This window comes from Acomys minous (genome assembly GCF_964271855.1).
Source record: "Acomys minous genome assembly, chromosome: 14".
NCBI classification, from domain to species: Eukaryota; Metazoa; Chordata; class Mammalia; order Rodentia; family Muridae; genus Acomys; species Acomys minous.
The window spans coordinates 88,402,961-88,426,937 of record NC_140496.1 but is presented as its reverse complement, the minus strand read 5'-3'; the positions used below and the strand labels follow the sequence as shown (position 1 = coordinate 88,426,937).

The 23,977-nt window shown below is 44.2% G+C and overlaps 1 protein-coding gene across 1 annotated transcript in view; it reads right to left on the bottom strand.

The window, feature by feature from the left end:
• The window catches only part of PPA2 (inorganic pyrophosphatase 2), a 71,331-nt gene extending 48,195 nt beyond the window's left edge, over nucleotides 1-23,136 (bottom strand). Inside the window, exons 1-3 of the mRNA XM_084757281.1 lie at nucleotides 22,929-23,136; nucleotides 9,301-9,365; nucleotides 7,702-7,746 (exon numbers count right to left, since the gene is read on the bottom strand). Of these exons, the coding sequence (XP_084613407.1) occupies nucleotides 7,702-7,746; nucleotides 9,301-9,365; nucleotides 22,929-23,070 (252 nt within the window). The 5' untranslated portion in view covers nucleotides 23,071-23,136. The remainder of the gene's footprint in view (nucleotides 1-7,701; nucleotides 7,747-9,300; nucleotides 9,366-22,928) is intronic.
• Between the last annotated feature and the right edge of the window lie 841 nt (nucleotides 23,137-23,977).

Here is a 23,977-nt window from a genome sequence, read left to right as displayed (position 1 = left end):
AATCGTAATAGGAAGTAAAGTAGTTGCTATAGACCATTAGAAAGTTTACAAGGAGTTAGACAGGCCTTTCTCAAACAAAGTTAGTGGTTTTAGACCTCTTAACATTTCAAAAGGACCATGGCTTCTTTTTCTCACTTCTACACTCTGTAGACTGCTTAACTCAAAGGAGACATTTGGGATCTAATGGTAGTAAGTACAACTCTCAGAGCCTGCCTCACTAAGAGACAGTCTTAACACTTAAAGGTGGCTTGGGAAAGGGCAGGGATACAATGTTTACGGCAATAATGAACCATGGTCATGAGGAAGCAAGGGTTTAAGCAGCATTACTTAAAGCATGGCCTCGGTCCATGGCCAGTCTGTAACTGATAACTGAGCAATTAGAAACATTTGCAGTGAACTGACAGTAATTTGTATATCGACTGCATCTAATAATAATAAAAAATTAGAGCTTTGTTAATAGCTGTACCATGGCACCTACCAAAGCCACTTGCACAGATCTGAATTGGAGCCAAAGAACAACAGATGAAGAACAGGTTTAAAATTTGAACCTGAAAGTCACACTCAGTCACCATTTGCACCTGATGGCCAGGGCTCACACTACCCTGTCTTTCCTCTCTCCAGCTGCAATAAGCTTTGACTATAGTTTACCAAAGCCAGTATCAGCCTTGTTTTCCTAAGACTGGCATTAATTATAAGTCAACAACTGCTTAACACCATTTATCAGAAAATCCAGGATACATATTACAAATCAGAAATAGGGCATGGAAATCTATACCTTCCTTTAGTCCTTTTTCTTTTTCCCCTCAAAGAAAATAAGATACAGAAAGAAATAAAAAAAAGAAACATGAATAACTTGAAGAAACTGTCACTGAGCCTCACGTATGTCAGGAGGACAGGAAGGCACTGCCCATCTTTCTGCTCTAACGCAAATCAGTCCCCAACGTGTAATCTGTGTTACAAGAATTACATTTTATTTTGACACTCTAAACTTGGAATATATGTTTTTCCATTGAAAAAGACTATTTCAGACTAATATGCCAGGGCAGCTCCGTGTGACCCATCTACAGCAGTAATTCTTTCTCACACTGGAACTGCACTTGCTAAAACACAAGACTTAACCAGACCCCATTGAGCAGAAACTGATCAGCAGAGAAGCAAAAAGGTCCAGAGTACAAACTTTCCACAAGCACAGGGGTTCCGGTGTAGATGGTTCCGGGCTATCTGACAGCCGTTTGAGGAGAACAGAATATGGACGGCAGGCATACGGTCTGGGGATTTAACAGCCTCTGTGGCTATGTGTGAGAGTGGACTCAAAAGCTGGGGACAGTAATTTCAGCTATGGAGGCAAGGACCTGGAATAAGACCGCAGAGGCAAAGGGCAGCAGGGAAACTCACCTAGAGCAAGAGATGGGCAGAGTCAATCTTAGGTAGCAACTAAAGAGGCATAGTTAACAAACAAGAGTGTGGCCACGCTGCGTACTTTGAAACACCCACGTCTGCTTCCCCGGCGACCGCTGGGTACCTCTGGACTGTTTCCTTTGGTGGCTGTCTGGTTTTGCATTCCTACAAGGAAGTGTACCAGGGTTCCAGTCTCTACCTAGGAGCTTTGTGTCCAGGATGGTGGAGCAGGCATGGCAAGAAGCAGAGTTCTTGGGGGATTCTAAGATCATGGGACAAACATACACTGTCTAGGGACCTGACTGGGAACCACAGACCACAAGCCCTGGAGAACACTAGGTGAGAGGGGGTCCCGCACAGTGCAGACCCCAGGCGGGTCTGGCCCTGGGTCAACCAAGAGCCCGTGGAGGATGGGAGGCCAGTCCTCAGAGTCTGGACCAGAACCCGCCTGCGAACTGCAGCCGGGCTCTATAGCAGGAATTCGGAGTATGGGACTGAACTCCAGGCAGTGAAGCACCAGAGCTCCTGGTCTGGGAAAATCTAAGGGAAAAGGGTAGATCTGTCCTCCGACGCCACCTCATCCATCCACCCCATGCCAGTCCACAGAAAGCCCCAGGTGCCACACAGGTGCCCAGAGGGCTGTGGACAAGTTATCCAGCCACAGCTGCGTGTTCAGAACAGGACGGGCAAGAACCTAGCTACCGGCCCCAGCGGACTGTCCCTGCACAATTGGGCAGAACAGACCCAGCCTAGTCAGGCTCCACAGCTTAGCAGGGCCTCCCACACTCTCCGGAGAGGCTGGGCAGGCCTGAAGGGGTAAGACAGAAAACTAACCAGCCGCCCAATCCAACTGAACCACCACAGCTGCAAAAACATAACCACACAAACACTCTACTGCAACCAACATCAAAATCAAGGGACTTAACAGTCACTGGTCATTAATATCTCTCAACATCAATGGTCTCAATTCTCCAATAAAAAGATACAGACTAACTGAATAGATGCATAAACAAGACCCAACATTCTTCTGCATTCAAGAAACACATCTCAGCCACAAGGATAGACATTACCGGGGGGTAAAAGGCTAGGAAAAAAGGTATTTCATGCAAACGGACACAAGAAACAAGCTGGTGTAGCCATTTTAATATCTAATAAAATAGACTTTCAACCAAAATTAATCAAAAGAGATGAGGAAGGACACTTCATACTCATCAAAGGTAAAGTCAACCAAGATGACATCACAATTTTGAACATCTATGCTCCCAATACAAGGGAACCCACATTTGTAAAAGATCTATTAACAAAGCTTAAACCACACATCGATCCCCACACACTAATAGTGGGAGACTTCAACACCCCACTCTCACCAAAGGATAGGTCATGAAAACAGAAACTAAACCAAGAAATAATGACACTAACCAATGTCATGAATCAAATGGACCTAACAGATATCTACAGAACTTTTCACCCAAACACAAAGGATTATATCTTCTTCTCAGAACCCCATGGAAACTTCTCCAAAATAGATCATATAGTAGGTCACAAAGAAAGCTTCAACAGATACAAGAAGATTGAAATAATACTGTATCCTATCAGATCACCATGGTCTAAAGGTGGACTTCAACAACAAGACAAATAACAAAAAGCCTAGACACACATGGAAACTAAACAACTCTACTTAATGACACCTGGGTCAATAAATAAATAAATAAGTAAATAAATTAATTAATTAAAGACTTTCTGAAATTCAGTGAAAATGAAGGAACAACATTCCCAAATTTGTGGGACACATTGCAAGTGGTGTTAAGAGGAAAATTCATAGCACAAAGTGCCTTCATAAAGAAACTAGAAACATCTCATATATGCAACTTAATGGCACATCTGGAAGTCCTAGAAAAAAAAAAAAAGGTGAAGAAACACCCAAGAGGAGTAGACATCTGGAATTAATCAAAAACAGAGCTGAAATCAATAAATTAGAAACAAAGAGAACGACTCAAAGAATCAACAAAACCAGGAGCTGGTTTTTTGAGAAAAATCAACAAGATAGACAAACTGTTAGACAAACTAACTAAAAGGGGGAGACACTATCCAAATTAACAAAATCAGAAATGAAAAGAGAGACATAACAACAGACACTGAAGAAATACAAAGAATCATAAGATCCTACTTCAAAGGCATATCTGCTACAAAATTTGAAAATCTAAAAGAAATGGATAATTTTCTTGATCAATTCCGCTTGCCAAAATTGAATCAAGATCAGATAAACAAATTAAACAGTCCTATTTCTCCTACAGAAATAGAAGCAAGCAGTCATTAAAAGTCTCCCAACCAAAAAAAAAAAAAGCCCAGGGCCAGAAGTTTCAGCTCAGAATTCTACCAGACCTTCAAAAAAAGGGGTAATACCAATACTCTTCAAGCTACTCCAAAATATAGAAATGGATGGAACATTACCAAACTCATTCTATGAGGCCACAGTCACTTCGACACCTAAACTTCACAAAGACCCAACAAAGAAAGAGAATTTCAGACCAATTTCTCTTATGAACACTGATACAAAAATATTCAATAAAATACTCGCAAACCAAATCCAAGAACACATCAAAGATATCATTCACCACAACCAGGTAGGCTTCATTCCAGGCATGCAGGGATGGTTTAATATACAGAAATCCATCAATGTAATCCACCATATCAAAAAACTGAAAGAAAAAAACCACATGATCATCTCCCTAAAAGCATTTGACAAAATCCAACACCCATTCATGTTGAAAGGTTTAGAGAGATCAGGGATACAAGGCACATACCTAAACCTAATAAATGCCATATACAGTAAGCCAATAGCTAACATCAAATTAAGTGGAGAGATACTCAAGGAAATTCCTCTAAAATCAGGGACCAGACAAGGCTGCCCATTTTCTCCATATCTCTTCAATATTGTTCTTGAAGTTCTAGCTAGAGAAATAAGACAACAAAAGGAAATCAAAGGGATCCAAATGGGAAAGGAGGAAGTCAAATTATCCCTAATTGCAGATGATATGATAGTGTATATAAGTGACCCCAAAAACTCTACCAGAGAACTCCTACAGCTGATAAACACCTTCAGCAAATTGGCTGGATACAAAATTAAATCAAAAGTCAATACTTTCCTATATACAAATGACAACTGTGCAGAAGAAGAAATTAGGGGAACTACAACCTTTGATAGCCACAAGCAATATAAAATAGCTAGGAGTAACTCTAACCAAGCAAGTGAAAGACTTATTTGAAAAAAACTTCAAATCTCTGAGGAAAGAGATTGAAGATGACATCAGAAAAAGGAAGGATCTCCTTTGTTCATGGATTGGGAGAATTAGCATAGTAAAAATGGCCATCTTACCAAAAGCAATCCCTATCAAAATACTTACACAATTTTTAAAAGACATTGAAAGATCAATTTTCAACTTCATATGGAAAAACAAAAAACCCAGAATAGTCAAAACAATCCTCTACAATAAAAGATGCTCCGGAGGAATCTTGATACCATATCTCAAGCTGTACTATAGAGCAACAGTAATTAAAACAGCATGGTACTGGCATAGCAATAGGATGGTTGACCAATGGAATTATGAAGACCCAGAAATAGATCCACTTGATTTTTGACAAAGAAGCCAAATCTACTTAATGGAAAAAGGATAGCATATTCAACAAATGGTGCTGGTCTAACTGGATGTCTACATGTAGAAAAATGCAAATAGACCCATATTTATCACCATGCACAAAACTCAAGTCCAAATGGATTAGAGACCTCAACATAAAACCAGACACTAAATCTGTTAAAAGCAAAATTGGGGAAGAGCCTGGAACACACAGGAGACAACTTCCTGAACAGAACCCCAACAGCCCAGGCCTTAAGGTCAACAATTAATAAATGGGACCTCATGAGGCTGGGAAACTTCTCTAAGGCAGAAGACACTGTCAAAAGAACAAAGTGACAGCCTACAGACTGGGAGAAGATCTTCACCAACCCTGCATCTGACAAAGGTATAATATCCAAAATATATAAAGAGCTCAAGCAATTAAACACCACCAAAGCAAATAATCCAACTAAGAAATGAGTCTCAGAATTAAATAGAGAATTCTCAACAGAAGAATATTGAATGGCTGAGAAACACTTAAAGAAATGCTCAACATCCTTAGTTATCAGAGCAATGCAAATCAAAACAACTCTGAGAGTCTATCTTATACCCATCAGAATGGCTAAGATCAAAAACTCAAATGATGCCGGGCGTGGTGGTGCACGCCTTTAATCCCAGCACTCGGGAGGCAGAGGCAGGTGGATCGCTGTGAGTTCGAGGCCAGCCTGATCTACAAAGCAGGTCCAGGCCAGCCAAGGCTATACAGAGAAACCCTGTCTGAAAAACCAAAAACAAACAAACAAACAAACAAACAAACAAAAAACAAAAACCAAAAACCAAAACAAAAACAAAAAACTCAAATGACAGCACATGCTGTCGAGGATGTGGAGAAAGGGGAACACTCCTTCATTGCTGGTGGATGGAAGTGCAAACTTGTACAACCACTTTGGAAATCAATCTGGTACTTTCTCAGAAAACTGGGAATAGGGCTTCCTCAAGACCCAGCTATTCCACTCCTTAGATACATACCCAAATAATGCTGCACCACACAACAAGGACATTTGTTCAACCATGTTCATAGCAGCCTTATGCATAATAGCCAGAACCTGGAAACAACCTAAATGTCCCTCAGTCGAAGAATAGATAAAATGGTACATTTACACTAGCATATACTACTCAGCTATTAAAAACAAAGAAATCCTGAAATCTGCAGGCAAATGGATGGAACTAGAAATCATCATCCTGAGTGAGTTAACCCAGAAGCAGAAAGACTCACATGGTATATACTCACTTATAATTGGGCACTAGCCCAAAAGGCATGTCCCATGAAAGTCTTCACTTACAAGGAGATTAGGATAGATGTGAAGACTTCCTAGTGGGACTCTAGGTAAGAGAAGTATGGGAGAATGGGGGAAATAGAAGGATCCAGGGTATCCTAGAAACCTACAAAAAGAACATCATGATGGGCGGATCTGGACCCAGGGGGATCTGCTCAAACTACTGCAGCAACCAAAGACAATACAGGCAATAAACATTGAACTTCTATTCAGATCTAGCCAATGGACAGGGCATTCTCCACAGCTGACTTAGACATGAACTCTGGTGCCCCATATTTGACCACTTCCCCTTGGTGGGGAGGTCTGGTAGCACTCAGAGAAAGGATAAGCAGGCCACCAGGATGAGACTTGATAGGCTGTGACCATATGGTAGGGGAGGAGGTCCCCTTCTGTCACAGACCTAGGGGAGAGGAATAGAGTGAAATAGGGGACGGGGGAGGAGGGAGGAACAGGAAGATACAAGAGAGAGGATAACAATGGTGATGTAATCCGAATAAATTAATTTAATAAAATAAAAAAGGCATAGCTAAGAGACACATTTGGGGGGCTGGAGAGATGGCTCAGAGGTTAAGATCACTGACTGCTCTTCCAGAGGTCCTGAGTTCAGTTCTCAGCAACCACATGGTGGCTCACAACTATCTATAATGTGATCTGATGCCCTCTTCTGGCCTGCAGGTGTACATGCAGGCAGAGCACTGTATACATAATAAATAAATCTAAGGGAAAAAAAGAGACACATTTGGAATCAATTTATTTTAACATAATAGCTGCTGTATCTGATTTTCTACTTCGAAAAGACTGCTGTGCCTTAGCTCTAAAGAGACTCTCAAACTAGCTTCTCTTGTTTAATCTAAAAAAGAAGTAAACTGGGGCAGGAAAAATGGCTCTGTGTGTAAAAGCACACTTATATACATGTTAGAAAAGAATAAAATAATGAATTTTATGCTATGAAAATTTTAACACTAGATATTGCCCCCAGATGCTTTAACTCTCTAAAGAGAAAACAAACAAACAAACAAACATCAACAACAATAACAACAACAAAAAACCGTAAGAATCCACATGAAAGTCTTACAGGGGGAAAATTAGAAGCAGTTTAAAAATATAAACCATCACCAAGGTCATCAATGGACAGTATAATGTGACTGAAGAGGCTCAGAAGTTCCTGCTGTTCTTCCAGAGCACCCAAGCCAGGTGGCTCACAGCCATCAGTAATGCCAGCTGAAAAGGATCTGGCACTCTCCCCTAATCTCCATGAGGACCTGCCTGCATGCATGTGCACACATACGCACAAACATAGCATAGATACAAAATACGTTACACAATTCAACAGTAAAAACCTTTAAATATACCTTATATTCATCATTTCGTGGCTTTTTACTGGGGATGCCATTTTCCTGTAAGAGCAAAGACAGTAAATTATGATGGGAATACTTCATAAAGCAGTGCAGGATGCACAGCACCACAACAAAAGCATGCATATAAGTTCTAGTATCCTCTGTCCAGGAGTGGGATTCAACAGAGAATCTACCAGTAACTTGTGGGCTGCTTCTCCCTCAGCGTCCTAGCCTCAAATGAAGAGAGGATCAAAGTGTTTTAACTTCCCATGTCTGTCCGGTGCAAGCAAGGGCTCTGCTGGGCGTTCAAGGAGCCTGGCTGGTTCCGGTGACTGCGCCACGAACAGTCATTTCATTATTGAAATGAAACTCCTGGGAGCTGGACTAACAGGCTGTGAAAGTGCCTGGCTGCACCTCCTGCCTGTGAATTCTACCAAGGTGTGATTACTTTGCCTCTACTAAGTATTTTTAAATTAAGCTAGACTTCACAGTGGGATGGGAAGAAAGATTATACTATTCCTAAGTGCTTGCTGGGTCTTATGTAACACTTACACCCCAAAACAACTACAAAGGAATCAACAAAATAAAACAAAATGATTATTCCAAGTCACACTGCCCTGAAACACAATTCTGGTTCTGAAAACTCTACATCCCAAAATACAAAGTGCAAAAATCATGACTGGCTCAAAAGTAGGGAAACCTGCTTACAAAGATGCTATTTGGGTTGATATCTGCACCTCTAGAACTCACGGGCCTTTTTATCTTCTCCTCAGATTCCATAGGCAGAATGTTATACCCACACATGTGTGTCTGTCTATGTTCCACACCCACCCCTACCCACACCTGTGACCAAGGGCAAGGTATGGGTCCTCCTCAACAGGTACATGAGTAACAGGGGCTGCCATCAATCACAGTAACACATCGCAAGCACTGAGTTGTCTAAATGTCCCCCAACACACAAACACCAGGCTCCTTAGCTCTCTCAATGGCTCTCTCAGCAGTGGCTCTGACACTCCTTCCTCACCAGCATCCTTCCAACGATCAAGTAGTTTGAAAGTGACAAGCTAATGAAACACCAGGCGCGTCCAGCCTTACGTTTCTGCTTCTGAGTGGTAAGGGGCAGGAACTCTGGTGTGAAAAGCTAGTTCCAAACTTGGCGCCGACACTTGCCAGCTGTGGGCTGTTACACAGACCAATGAAACGCCTGCTGTCTTATGGCCCTTGTCCATCACAATGGTAACTTACATGGGTTAGAGAAAATAGCACATTCGCACACAGGCTAACACAGAGAGGTCACCCACAAATGTTTACTATACTATGATTCAAAATAAGTGGATTAATTTCCCATATTACCACCCTTGAATCTTTAATTTCTACCCAAGTCTAAACTCTATAGACCACAAATATCCCCTTTCTCCTCACTTCACACAAATTTTAAGTCAGAAAGGCGGCTTTCAGGTCTGCTCCAGCTCCTTGGTTTCCTCTCCTGTCTGCCAAGCACTTCTTTACTTTCAAGGCATTTGTACGAAAGCATTTTCAGGCAACAGTGAAGTGTCATTGTCACACTATCATGTACAAGAAGTTTTTCATCCCCCAAACAAGTAAAAGTAATACCTCTTTGCAGTCCACCTTCAGAGGAATATCATGGAAGGGGGAGATGTAGTGACCAGCTACATTCTCTGCAAAGGAAAAAGCAACAGAATTACAACCACGCCCACACTGTTCCATATAGCATGAAGGACCGCATCTGCTTTGGAGCTTGTATGCTTTCTGTAAAGCTAAGGTCACACCCTAAAAGTTTAATTCCACCTTCAAAACCTGCTTGAGCCTGAAAAGAGATATATGCCAACTAACGCAGACTTAGTGGCTGAAGCCATTTAACCCAATATTGTGGTTGGCTTCAAGTGTCCACTGCATAAAATATCCAAGGGAGGCTAGCAGCACTCCAAGTAGGAAAAACCTGACTTTTGAAAAGAGACTCATTACTGAGTGAATTAGACTGAACTGATGTTCGTTTCCACAGGAGAAAGCTAAGAGTATAATCCATGATTTCCAACTACAATCCATAGGAAGAAAGGTCCAGCCGGGGATGGGAAGATGCTGGGTCAAAGGTCAAAATAAACGATGAAGAGATTACAAAATAGCTGACTAAACAACAAATAAATAACAAGTCCTGAGTTCAGCTGAATAAAAGTGGAGGTGGATAACAAGATGACAACTTTATGCCCTCCTCCCCAGGCCATGAGCACTCAGCACTAGGATTAAGTTCTGAGGGAAAGTGTTCTTGTTGGCTCTTGGTTTTGTCTGTTTACACTTTCTGTTGAATTCCCAGCATGGAAAGGGTAGCTAGCACCTAGCTGGCACTCAGTAGTTATCAAATAATAAACAATTCGCTTCTATTTCATTTTCCCCTTTCCAAGCTATTAGTTTCCTTTCCCTACTCTGGCAGCAAGGTAACTCCTACAAGACACATGACCTGCAGCGGGTAAAGCTGAGGAAGAACACAATGAGAGTGGGACTATCAAATACGGATATTTGATACTTTATTATTTTTATGATACTGGGTGTATTGCTTGCATGTATATATTCCACAGGAATTCCTGGTGTCTGTGGGAGGCAGAAGAGAGCATCAGATTCCCAGAAACTGGAGTTATGAGGTATCCCAGAGCAAACCTGGGTCCTCTGAAAGAGCAACAGTACTTTTAACCAGTGAGCCATCTCTCCACTCCCTATTAATGTTTAAATATTCACATTCTCAGGTTTCTGGTTTTTCACTTTCCTATTTACTAGGCTTCTTTATACTAATTCATTTGGTAACTGATTATCTACAGAACACACAGGCTTTCCCAAACACTATTCTATGTGCTAGGAATGAAAATTCTAATTTCCTGTTATTACGCACACTACATTCTAGTGGGCCACAGAGGTGATGAATATGTACAAGCTACAGCAGGAATAGTGAGCGCCACAAAGAAAACAAATCAGGGCAAGAAAGGGGTGAATACGGCCTTCGGAAGGCCAGGAGGGGTCTCCCACACAGGCAGCATGCCCACAGCAGGGAGGGAAGAGAGGAAGAGGACCCAGCAGATATAGAGGAGGTGGCTAAGGAGAGAGCATCACAGAAGGGGAGAAACACCAAGGAGGCCAGCCAGGCAGGAATGTAACAATCAAAGGGGGGCGGGGAAAGGTTGGTGTTGACCTCGGGAGAAATGGTTAGCATGGATCATAAAGTACATTGCATCCTAACTTAGTTCTTCAAATTTCTTTTGTGTAAAATCGAAAGAGTTTTTGAAAGAGGTTCGAACAGAGCTTGTACATTTTAGGAGGGATAAAGTGTCTTCGGTGCACAAAGTAGACCAAAGGGAAAGAATCAGGAGGCTTTTGCCATTGGTCAGCTGAAGATGATGGGGACAGAGATGATGTGGCAAGGACGGAAAAGTGTCTTCTGGGTACATTTCAAAAGTTGAGCCGGATGGGTCCCAGAACGATATGATGCTTATGACCCAGATGTGGGGTAAGGATGAGAAGGGACAAGCAGGTGATAGGGGAAGGAGAGCGGAAAGGCCAGCTGGAGGCATGCCACTGCGGGGACAACAGGCTCCACGGAACGGAGTGACCACAGCTAATAATATGGATCACATCCTTTTCAATAGCTAGACATGAGGCTTCCACTGTTCCTACTACAAAGAAACAATACGTATTTGAGGTAATTAATATGCTACTTCTCTTTACTTGGTCAGAAGAGAGAACCATGTTGGGTGCTCACGATTTCTGCTTCATGTGTGCAAACTGTTACGTGCTTTGTAATAAAGCACAAACACAGATTGCAAAGCTGGCCACGGAAATCCTGTCTTCAGGATGGGGCTAATGGTGTACGCTGAGGTCTTACAGATGACCCACGACTAAGGCACACAGTGGGTCCACTCATGGTCAGTTGACTCTGGCTGCTGATGGCTGCATGCGTGCTGGAGAGATGGACAGTTCAAACGGCGTAAAATAATTCCCACGTGGTCCTTTACAGAAAGCTTTGCCAACTCTAGAGCAGAGAGACCCTGTAGAGACATGAGCTAAGGATTGAATCCTGAGGGACCTCAGAGGTTAGAGCTCAGAAATGAGGGAAGGACCACACAGAAGACAATATGAAGGGAAAGTCATCAAAATAACTGTTACCATGGTGAGAGGCACATCTCATTCTCACTCTTTCTCTCGCTACATCTCTCAGTGTTGCCCACAATGCCTAAGGCCCTACACAACAGCTTAGCGTCCTCCTGACTCCACCCCCTCTGACACACGCACTCAGGCTACTTCATCATGGCTATAATTCTTAAATAAATAAGATAAATACTGTATAATCTTGAGCTCTGATGCCCCCTTCTTCGTTGCTTAGGGATTGCTCTTCCTCACTCTCACCACGACTTTAGTATGGTATTTATTAGGAAGCAGACAAGATAAGCTACTGAAGTCAGACATCATGTTGCTTTGCTGTTTCACAGTCCGCCTCCCTCGACAAAAAACGAGCGAATCCCATCAGGCCCATCGATGCACACCGGGTTCACCACCTCACTATTTCCCCTTCAACTGGTGTATAATTGCTTGTCATCCTATCATTTTGTAAGTTTCCCATGGTTTCATCGTCTCACATTCCTGAAAAATGTATTAGTTAAAGTTATAGACTGAGACCCTATTTAATATTATATTTCCACACCGAATACCAAGTACGCACATTCACAGTGTTACTAAGCCACATATAGAGATTCTCTGGACACTTGATAATGAAGAAAACAAGCTTTGCTTTGCTTACTATTAAGATTAAGAAATGTAAGCAATGAACGTCAATCAATATAAATAAATAAATCACAAGATTTCTATTTCACAGCATTTCATTCAGAAAACTAAACTGCTTTAAGGCTAACTCTATAGACTAACATCAAATAAATATAAGTTTTAACTGTTTATCCAGTAGCGATTATGTTCAAATATATCGATTCAAATCTTTTGATAAGGGCCAATTTCCAGGAACTTATTCATAGGAAGTTTTACTACATTCAAACATGTAACCACCAACTACTTAAATGATGTAATTAAGACAATGTATGAACTGTACAGTAGTTTCAGCCCCTCGTTAAAAAAAAAAATCACATCATTGAAGACCTGCATGATTCAACCCTAGAATAAAAATAACTTGAATTACATACAACACTGCTTCAGGAAGCGAGTCACCTTCTACCACATAGCAACAAAAGCCCAAATTACGAAAAGTATGGGTCTCTCCCATCTTTTAAGAATTGAAACTCTAAAATCGGTAACTTTCAAGTTATGAACAACAATAAAAGCCACCCAAGATATCAAAGGGACAAGACAGGCAGGGCTGCACCTTTACTCCTGTGTAAGCAAGTCGGCTCCTTATCCCTTCACAGTTAATGCAAGGCTGAAAGGCCACATCCACTAAAACTCTGAAAATCGCAAGTTTCCAAATATTCAGTCTTACCCTCAGTCTAGCACTTGCTGCCTGTACAGAACTTTACAGTAAGAACGTGTGGTATAATCTGAAATCAGGTATGGTGTGAGGTCTCCCACCGTATTCTTTTTGTTCAATATTGCTTTGCTTACTCAGGGCCTTTTGTGTCTCCCCATAAACCTGTGGATTGATCTGACTGTGTCTGGTGAAGAATGGCATTGGAATATTAACTGGTAGCATGATTAGCTTCACCATCTCTTTGCTGCTAATCCATCAGCACGGCCCGTCTTTCCATCTTCTAGTGGCTCAATTTCTTCTTCAATGTCCTAAACTTTTCATTGCAAGGGTGTATTGTTTCCTTGGTTAGGCTTATTTCCAGGTGTGTGTAAGTGTGTGTGCATGTGTGTGTGTGTGTGTGTGTATGTATTATGAATGGAGTTGTTTGTCATTGATAAATAGGAAGACTGCTAATCTTTGTGTGTTAATTTGATATCCAGCCACTTTGCTAAAATTATTTATCAGCTCTTAAGGTTTTAGAATTAAGTTGGATGTGGTGGCACAAACCTGAGATCCCAGCACTCAGGGAGGCAGAGTGCCGCCCTTTTTTTTTTAGAATAAAAAACAGCATGGTATCGACACAAAAACAGACAAATAAATCAACAGAATCAAGGATGCAGATATAAGTCTACACAGCTACATTTACCTGATTTTTGTCAGAGATGCCAACTTCGGGCAAACCAGCATCTTCAGCAAATGATGCTAAAAAAACTAGATCTAATACACAGAAAGATGAATCAAGATCTTTATCTCCCATCATGTACCAAACTCAGCTCTAATGGATCAAGGATCTCAGCAGAAAACCTGGAATCGCCGGAAGGAAAAGCAGGGAGGGAACTTCCGATCACAGGCACAGGTGAGGACTTCCTGATTAATCACTGCAAGCACAGGAAATAAGACGGCAACCAACAAATGGGATCTTGTAAAACTAAAAACGAGGTTTTATATAGCAAAGGAAACTCAAGTGAATGTGTGGTTGGTCCATAGAGTGGGAGAAAGCTTCGCCATCTATACATTTAATAGATTAGTTATCTAGAATACATAAAGAAAAAAAGAAACAAAAACTAAACATCAAGAAAATAAACAACCCAATTACAAAATAAGTTATAGATCTGAACAAAAAAATTCTCCAAAGGGGAAACGGGGACAGAGACGGCTAGGGAACACTTTTAAAAATAATACTCAACATTCTTAAAAATCAGAAAGAGGCCAACTAAAACTACTTTCAGATTCCAGCACAACCAAGTCAGAATGGCCACCATCAGGAACACACGCGACCTCAAATGCTGTCTGTGGGAGCAAAGGGGGATATATTTGCACTGTTGGCGGGAGTGTAAACTGATGCAGCCACTTTGGTGACCAATCTGGAGGTTTCCAGCAAAACTAAAAGCAGTTATGCCACACGCCTCTGCTACACCACTCCTGGTAATAAACCCAACGAACTTGAGATCTCACTACAGAGACACTTCCAACTCTGTGCTCAGTGCTCTACTCTCAACAACCAGAAGGTGGAACCCATCAACAGAAGAATGGATAAAGAAAATGTGGCACATGTACACAATGGAATATTACTTAGCTGGCAAGTATATAAAATATAAAAAATGAATTTTGCACGTAAGTGTATGGGACTGGAAACAATTACATCTCGTGAGGTCACTCCCGGCCCAACAGCACAAACCCGGCATGCTCTCTCTCAAGTGGGGTTCCGGCTACTCATCTTTTGTTTTGTGTATTCAGCTTGGAGCACAAGTGGAAGACAGGAAATGAGAAAGACGCGTGTGGAGGAGGCATGTTCTGGGAGGGAAGTCGATTACAAGTTAAAGTAGTGAGGTGGTGGAAAGGGTTAAGGAGGGGAGGGTTCCGGGGGTGGGTAGGGGTAACTGGCATGGCGCCATGGAGGACTAAGTTAAAGGGTGTGGAAAAGCCATATGAAAACGCACAGTCCTCAACTTCTTTAAAATGTGTCATTGGAGGGATGGTCGAATTCATGAGATGTGGAAGAAAGTGGGGGAAATAACTGGGGTTAAGGGGGGGAGAAGAGGGGTAGTAAGTGGGTTAACCAAAACTACAGGTCTATGGAAAACCACCAGTTAGTGAGCTCACTAAAAAACCTAATTTTAAAAAGGGAGTTTGAATGAGGTGCCCTACATGAGTGGACAATGACACTTCCAGGAGACAGTTATAAATGAAAACCTCAGTGCAAGGCACGGGAGTACCCTACTGAATTTACGGTCAGGGATGGTCCAGGGGTCAGGGATGCTCCAGAGGTCAGGGATGCTCCAGGGGTCAGGGATGCTCCAGGGGTCAGGGATGCTCCAGGTCTTCCAAGCACAGCCCAGGCTATTTGTCAGGGCTCTTGTTTACCTACCAGATTAATATCCTAAGACTCTATTGCTGAAGACACCACCTGCTTTGGGTACAGGACACAGATTGATTAAGGCCAAACCAAGCGTTCCGGCTAGCTTTCATAGTGTTAGAATGCGATAGGCAGGCCGCCTGGAGGAGAAAACATATTTCTGTTGTTACCAGCATGGGGCCCTTCATGCCATAACACTGACATGGCAGATAAGATGTGCCCACTGATGCAACAGTGGCACAGCTTTCATATGGTAATTAGCTACTTTCTAATTGGAGTTGAAGCCTGCTCCTCAAGAGGAAATTCCATGCCTGGCATGGTACTCTGGGTCAATAGCCCATGGTGGGGAGAAGTCACAGGCCCTGGACTAGAAGTTGGGGCTGTTGTTTTGATAAATGGCCATGTTGTGAAACTGCTCTCTAAATATTTCTGCTTATACCCACAGACCTGGACTGCTATCAACCTTGGTTAAAAAAAAAAAAAAAAAAAAAAAAGCTTCCTTGCAGTGGCCACCAGCCAGTCAATGCAGAGACACATCATCTGTCAAGGAACTAAGATCAAGAGCTTGAGTTTACAGCCGTGAGCAGGAATATACCCCCCACTATTACCAGCGTTCAGACAACAGCAAGGAAGAGGTGAGCAGAATGGAAGAGCCAGAGTACAGGCAGCAGAGCTGTGAACTGGCGCCTTCTGCCATCCTGCACTCAAGGCAGCTGCGCTCTCGTGCGCACGGCCTATGAAAGATCAAGCCAGCTAAACCCCCATCTGGATGGGTGGGGTAGATGACCTACAGGCCTCACATCTTACTGAGGAGCCACTGCAGTAGAGAGTTGTTGGGGGAGAATCATTCATTTTGGAGGATAAAACCGCTGCTAGATTTCCCATGCTCTAGTGTGAGGTGCCACGTCCACACGCATATGAGTAGATATTGCTAGGCTTAATGAAGTATGAAAGAAGGAAGGAAGGAAGGAAAGCAGCTAGGAGGGATTTGGGGAACATTAGAAAAGGAAAGTGGGGCTGGAGAGATGGCTCAGTGGTTAAAAGCACTGGTTCTTCCAAAGGTCATGAGTTCAATTCCCAGCAACCACATGGTGGCTCACAACCATCTATAATGTGATCTGGTGTCCTCTTCTGGCCTGCTGACATACATGCAGGCAGGATATTGTATAAGTGATAAATAAAGCTTTTTTAAAAAGAAAGAAAAGGAAAGTGAGAAGGAATATGTGATTTTTATTATATACAACTAAAACCCTCTCAAAATGAAGAAAAAATGAAAATGTCTAATTTCTTAAAATCAAAAAAGAAAAAGAAGCCGAGTAACTTGGTATGTAGTGCACACGAGACACTGACCATCCTCGCGTCCACCTCATTGTCTACACACCTTGTTGAAGAGCCAGGGTCATTCTTGGCTCACTGTCCCCATGCTATAGACAAACTGAGCTAAAAGACATCACCTGCGGTCAGAGAGAGCATGCCACAGTTAGTTCAGTCACATGACTTGTCTGAGATAATAAAGCCAGAATTAGAACTCAGATGCCTTCCTTGCTGCCCTGCATCTGTCACCATAGTACAGCAGCTTCTAGAAGCTGCCAGAATCACCCCATATGGCACTTCCCAAATTGAGTTCTATGAAACTCCAGAGCCACTAGGACAGTGGTTCTCAACCTTCCTAACGCTGTGACCATTTAATACAGTTCCTCATGCTGTGGTGACCCCAACCATAAAATTATTTTCATTGTTACTTTATAACTATAATGATTTTGATGCTGTTATATCTGATAGACAGTATATCTGATATGTGACCCTGATGGAGGGGCCGTTCAACTCCTCCACGTCCCCGCCCCCCAGCGGGGAGGGTCATGACCCACACATTGAGAAGGACGTTCTGCGTCTAAGAAGTAAGTCCAATGGTTCGAATGTTACCCTACATCAAAAGTTTTTAGAACTTTCAGATGTATGTTGCTATTTTCCAAGATGAGAATAAAGTGAAATGCTTTAGTTAAGTCACAAAACCCTGTGCTTGAAAGCAAAGCTAATGTCTCAATGGATGCTCGTGTTCAAGTAAGCACGGTTCGGAAAGCAGTCACTGGGTCCAAGCCTCTCACCCCACAATTTATAAACCGACGCCCAGAAACATGAAGGGGAGGGACAAACGTCCAGCGAGTCACTAAGCAGGGCACAAGGCGGAGCGGAGGAGGGCGGTCCCCATATGCTTTCTCGGTTATCACCCAGTTCTGTGTCTCGATATTTCTACAAAGTCCAACGCCAATCTTCAATAATCATTTCATCAGCCAGTTATTGTTATTAATTGTGATGGAGGTAAAGAAAATTTACTGAAGCTCAAAAATGGTCTATCTCCGACTGTACTGATAGCTCAAAGACTCGGGCTATGTTTGGAATACAGTCAGTGTTTCCATCGTAATAATGCTGAATGGCGGTTTTCAGCCCATAACTCCTGCTTTTCTTCTGCTGAGGCAGAACACCCCTGAACTGCTCAGAGGCACCCAGTACCCCATCATCCAGATAAGGACCATCTTTTTTTTTTTTTTATTACAGTGAGTTACTGCACTATCAAATGTAACCAGTAGTTAGCATTTCCACCTCCCTTCAAAATCTCCTTCAGTTATTGTGACTGTCTGGATAAAAAGCAACATGCTCTTCACATGCCCTCCCCCAACTCACCCTCAAGTGGATTACCACCTGGCTCAGCAAGTCGACCAGTCCTGGGCCATGGATGCCCTCTGGTGGTAGGTTCAGGAATTGCCTAACTGCTTTCCAATAAATGTGCTATTTGAACCCTTCCCCCGATACCACCCACTTTTATTTGGATTCTTGAGCTTTACTTCAGTAAAACATTTTCTCGGTTTTTTTCCCTTATGCTCTGCCATATTCGCTGAACTGAATAGAAATAAATTTTACGTACAGCTTTCGAGTTCCAGAATAATCTTAAGTATAATTGCTAAAAACAAAGAAAATTTACAATATATCTATCCTCAGAGATGCCGTCACAGATCTTACTCAACACAGATCACTTGAATTTCTATTATCAATGCATTCAATGCCTTGAAGGAATGCTAGTGCTACAAAGGACCTTGAGGATTACTACAAGGTCAGCAGCCTCCTCCTAAGACAGAACCATATCAGGAAGAAACACTGCCACCACCTGCCCAGCAGCGCACAGCCTGAGAAGGGCACAAGATGGCCCGACCTCTCGAACAGGTTTTCTCTGTGTTTTTACAATTGTCACAATTAGTTGTAGTATTTTGAGGGCAGGGTACAGGACTGTACCATTAAACAACGGCCCCACTGTCCAGCACCACTCAAGAGGCACAGACTGAAAAACCTTTCCTAAAGTGTACACAGTGGTACTCTATCGAATTATCCAAGTAAATTGGGTTCAAATGAGCACATGGCATGTTAAAATCTTATCCAGGGCTGGCAAAGAGACACCTGTCACTAAGCCTGATAACCTGCCTTTGCTTTCCAGGGCTCACACATTAGAGAGAATCGGCTGCCACATACATGTGTACCTGGCATGTGCCTGCACACACACACACACACGCACACACACACACACACACACACACACACACAACTTATATACATAAACATTAAAAAAAAATTATCAGAATCCGGGCATGGTGGCCCATGCCTCTATTCCCAGCACTCAGGAAGCACTCAGGAGTTCAAGGCCAGGCTTGTCTACAAAGCAAGTCCAGGACAGCCAAGGCTACACAGAGATACCCAGTCTCAAACAAACAAACAAATCCTATCGGAAAAGCCTAAGAACTTATCACACACAACAGATAAAGGAAGAGATACAACATCCTCATATGGACTTAAACATGTTCCCAGAAACTCTGGGCAGCCCCACATTGGGAACTATATATTACTCTGTTTCCTCTTCCGGGTTTCTAGTCTTAGGAATCAAAGAACTTAGAAACAGACTTGAGAGGAAATGTGACGGCAATTGTACTAGAAATTAAGAGAAAAATCATCAGGGGTTGCAGGCTGTGAATCATGGCAGCTACCCGGAAGAAGACTTTGAAGAGGAAGAAAGGAAGCCATAGTTTGCAAGCAGCCACGAGGCAGGAAGGGGGAGGTAACTTCAGAGGAAGAACAGGAAAGGGAAAGCCATATTTAACCTTTGCGGGGGGGGGGGGGGGGGCGGTCAGGGAAGTAAGTGAGCTCAGCAGTGCTCGGCAAAAATCTATGCTAAGGGTTGGGGTTGTGAGAAGGGTAACTCCGTTATCCCTAGTTCATAGTAAAGGCTAATTATTCCTCCCATCTCCTTAGCACAGCTTTATGTGGGCTCCCCACCCCACCCCCTCCTCCCCAGGGCCACTCTGAGAAGGTGACTGACAGGGCCCAGTAACTCTCAAGGGAGGAGACACGTGTTCTAACGTTTGGAGTGCACAGGGATGCCTTTGCCTCTACCCAGCCCCAGGTACATTCTTTTGGCCTGGAGGAAATTGTTTTTCCCTGTGGGGGCCTCTACAGAGCTGTATACCCATACCCAATGGTTTCCAAGACTACTGTAACAGCCCCCCCACCCCCCACCCCCCACCCCTCCACCCCTGCAACAGTCTCCTAATGGTTGGGGCAGGGACTGTGGAACAGAAAGAACTCATTTCACCACGGAAGTCTAGAGATCCAGAAGGGATTCATGTCCGGCCCGGGGCTTCCGGGGCAGAAGTTAGGAGAAGAGGCCAGAAACCAGGGCTCCCTTAGGACACTCCTGCATCTAGCCAGGAGAGAACCAAGGACATTTCCAGCTTTGACCTGAGGGGAAAAAATAATGTCTACTTTCAGGGTCTTCTCTCTACCCTACACTGCCCATCCTGGACCGAGAGCTCCCAACTGTCCCTGGGGCTTCAGATTCGGCCTACTCCTCGGCCTGGACCTGGTTCCCCACATCAGCTTCCACACTCCCCACACTTCACATGGACACCTTGATTTAACCTTGAAGCTCAGCTCAGCCCTGACCCTGTGGCTCTTGGCCTGCTTCACACCTCTGGCTTAACTGATTACCCAGCACCTTCAATAAACTCCTACAGATCCTCTCTGCATCTGCATCAGCCTGCCTCTGCCTTTCCTGAGGCATTTGGAACTCCTAGAACAGCTTGGCCTCTTTAAACTCTTCTGCAGTCATTCTGTGACCTACACATATCCATGTATTTACCGCGTGGTGTGTAATGTGTGCTCTCGGGGCTATCAATAACTAAGATTCGAACAGAAGAGCCCGTTTGAGCTGGGGAGTTAGCTAAGTTGGCTAAGTACCTGTGCTTGGAGAAGGATCTGAGTTTACTCCCCAGGAACCCAGGTAAAAAATGCTAGGCATGGTGGTACGCGTTCCATTACCCCAGTGCTGGGGAGGCAGAGACAGACAAAGCTCTGGGGCTTCCTGGCCAGCCAGCCTCACCTATCTCCAGATCCATGAGAGGCTCTGTCTCAAAAAAACAAAACAAAACAAAAAAAACCACGGGGCAGCACCCCAGAAACAACGCTGAAGGCCTCTGGCTTCCAACATGCCTGGGCACAAAGAACCTGTGTTTGCCAGGGAAACTGAGACTGGCTGGCAAAGTGGGGTCCCCCAGAAAGCGCATGTAGCTTCTCAACTTACTGTTATTCAACTCTTAGGGGAAAACCTAGGACATTTTACCATATTATACATACAGGCTTTTCTGCTTAGGATGCCAACTGCCATTACAGAATAGTATCTCTAAGGGAAGATGTTTCCCGTGGCTGTTACAGTGTAACTTTGGGAACACCATCCATTCAGAAATGAGTGTGCTTATTAAGGGCTTCTCTTTGGTTTTGGTTTGTTGTTTGGTTTTATTTTTATGGTTGTTTTTTGGTTTGGTTTTGGTTTTGGGGGGGCAGGAGGGTTCGAAACAGAGTTTCTTTGTGTAGTCTTGGCTGTCCTGGACTCACTTTGTAGACCAGGCTGGCCTCAAACTCACAGTGATCCGCCTGCTTCTGCTCCGGAGTGCTGGGATAAAAGGCGTGCACCACTAAGTCGGACTGTTTTTGAGACTGTTGTCTACCCAGGCTCCTGCTGTGTATATGCTCTCTCTTCTAAAAAAAAGACCTAATCAGTCTTGCTGAACCAAGACAGGGTGGGAAAACTGTAGCAAAGAGGAGAAAATACAAACTAACCGTGAAGGAACTATTTAGTACAAGACTCATTACAACCTCAAGAGTTTGTTAGCTGAAGCTGCCCATGTGTTCAATCCGGGAGGCAGAGGCAGGTGTGGGAGTTCCAGGCTGTTCTGGGCTCCACAGTGAGACCTCCATCTCAAAAGACCAAAGCAAAAACAAAAAGACAAGAGTTGAAGCTAGCTTTGCTCCTTTATCATAAACATCAAAATACAGTTATTAATTGATTACAAGTTACACTACAAGCCCCAGTGAGTTCTTTGAACACACACAGCGATTTCTGCAGCCATGTTTTTCAAGGCGAAAAACCTAATACTTAGCAAGTTAAGAAATTCACTCAGGATGAGTCTCGGAGCAAAAAGTATGATTTTTCCAAGATTCTAGCTTCACCCTTTCGGGGCGGAAATTCGTAACAGGTGGTCACAAGACTTTACAGACCTCGGGGTCTGCAGTCAATGGGGCATGAATGCAACTTGGCCTACACGGCTATCTTCACGTTACTTTTAAAAAACAAAAACAACAACAACAACAAAAACCGACCTACAGGTTGAAAAGAAAAAGGGTGTAGCCAGGAGCTTTTTCTGTCTTTGGTGGCCAGCCATGGATCGCACTAGACACCTCCCTCTAGGTTTGTTCAATGCGCAAGGCAACAGATGGTACCATCCTCTTACCAGAAGACCCGCCAGTCTCCTGCTTGTGGATAGCATTCAGGGTGCAAACGCTTAGGTATAAACTCAAGTTTACTGCTGTTGATGTTCTTGTTTGTTTGTTTTTTAAAGTTACCGTACAAAATAACAGGCTCCGTTCCAGCATTTACACACACTAGCCACTATCTCAGTGCCTGGCTCCCACTCCCCTCCCACTTCCTCCCGGGACACACGCCTGCGCTCACAGCAGGGTCGCCAGCAGAGTCAAGTCCCCTGTCGCCAAAGTTATGCGTCCCTGTGCGGAGGTGGGGGAAGGGCTGCGCCCCGGATGGCGGCGCGGGAGGGCAGCGGGCCACGCCGCGAAGGGCAGCGTGTGGAGCGCGGCGCGGCGCGGCGGTCGCTGCAGAGGACGGTTGGCCCCGCGCCGCCCTGCGTGGCCGCGCTGCGTGCCGTGACCCGTCCCCGCCGCCCCGGCCTTTGGGGCGCGGGCTGGGGGACCCGGCCGGGCAGAGCACGGCGGCGCGGCGCGGGGCGGCTCCCCGACGGGGCCCGGCGAGCGACTTACTGAAGAACAGGCGGTAGTCCTGCGAGCGGGGCTGGCCGCGCTCCTCCGTGCGGTACAGGGACATGACGCGGCGCGGAGGGCGGGCGGCGGCCCCCACGCGCCACCCTCGGCCGACGCTCAGCAGCGGCAGCAGCGCGCGCATGGCGGACGGACTGCGGGGGTCGGCGGGACGCGACTGGGCCCGGCCGCACGACGGCGCCCCCTGCCGCTCCGAGCCCGCACTGCCTCCCCGGTTGGCCTCAAGTCCCACCCTGGTGCTTCCTCCCTTTGCCCTCCAGCATTCACTCTCCCTCCCGAGGGCTAACACTATCTCTGCACAAGGACTGTTGCCCCAGGAGTTAACCACCACGCACTCACACACTGCCAGTATCTACGACCATATTCTTATTACATTAATGCAGTATTGGTTGCATGGCTCCAGGAGCTTCTTAAAAGACTGGACAAACCTGGACACACACACAGACACACACACACACACACACACACACACACACACACACACACACACGGCTATATAAATACCTGCCTCCTTGTAAAGACCTTTGACACACACTTAGCCAAAATCTGTAATTCCCTCAAATGCCGCTTCCTCCATAAGGCCCTTTAATAATTAACCCAAGCAGAGGCAACTTCTAACGTCCCTGCAATTTTGTGCGTCACAAGGGATTGTATCTTGCCTAGTGGTTCAACTGATTGCCACAGCAGCCTTTACTGTGCAGTCTTTGATCCAGCTAACAATGAGAGCTATGGTGTTGCAGAAGGAATAAAGCACAGGTCCACAAATGTCATTTTCCTTTTCTGTAGATCAGTTTCTCTGGGAAACGCCATTGGAAAGGTCGTCAAGACCTCTACCAGTGTCTACCCCAACTGTGAGCAGGACCCATGCCCTCAACTACTGGGCACCTGGGTTCTTTCTGCACCTAAATTGCGACAGTTAAAATTAAAAATCGGTTTTACCCAGGTCCCAGAAAGGATCTCTCAGAGATGCCACTAGCCACTTAGATATTGCTAGGAAAAAAAAAAAAGTAGTCCCTAAAAAGTTTTGACAA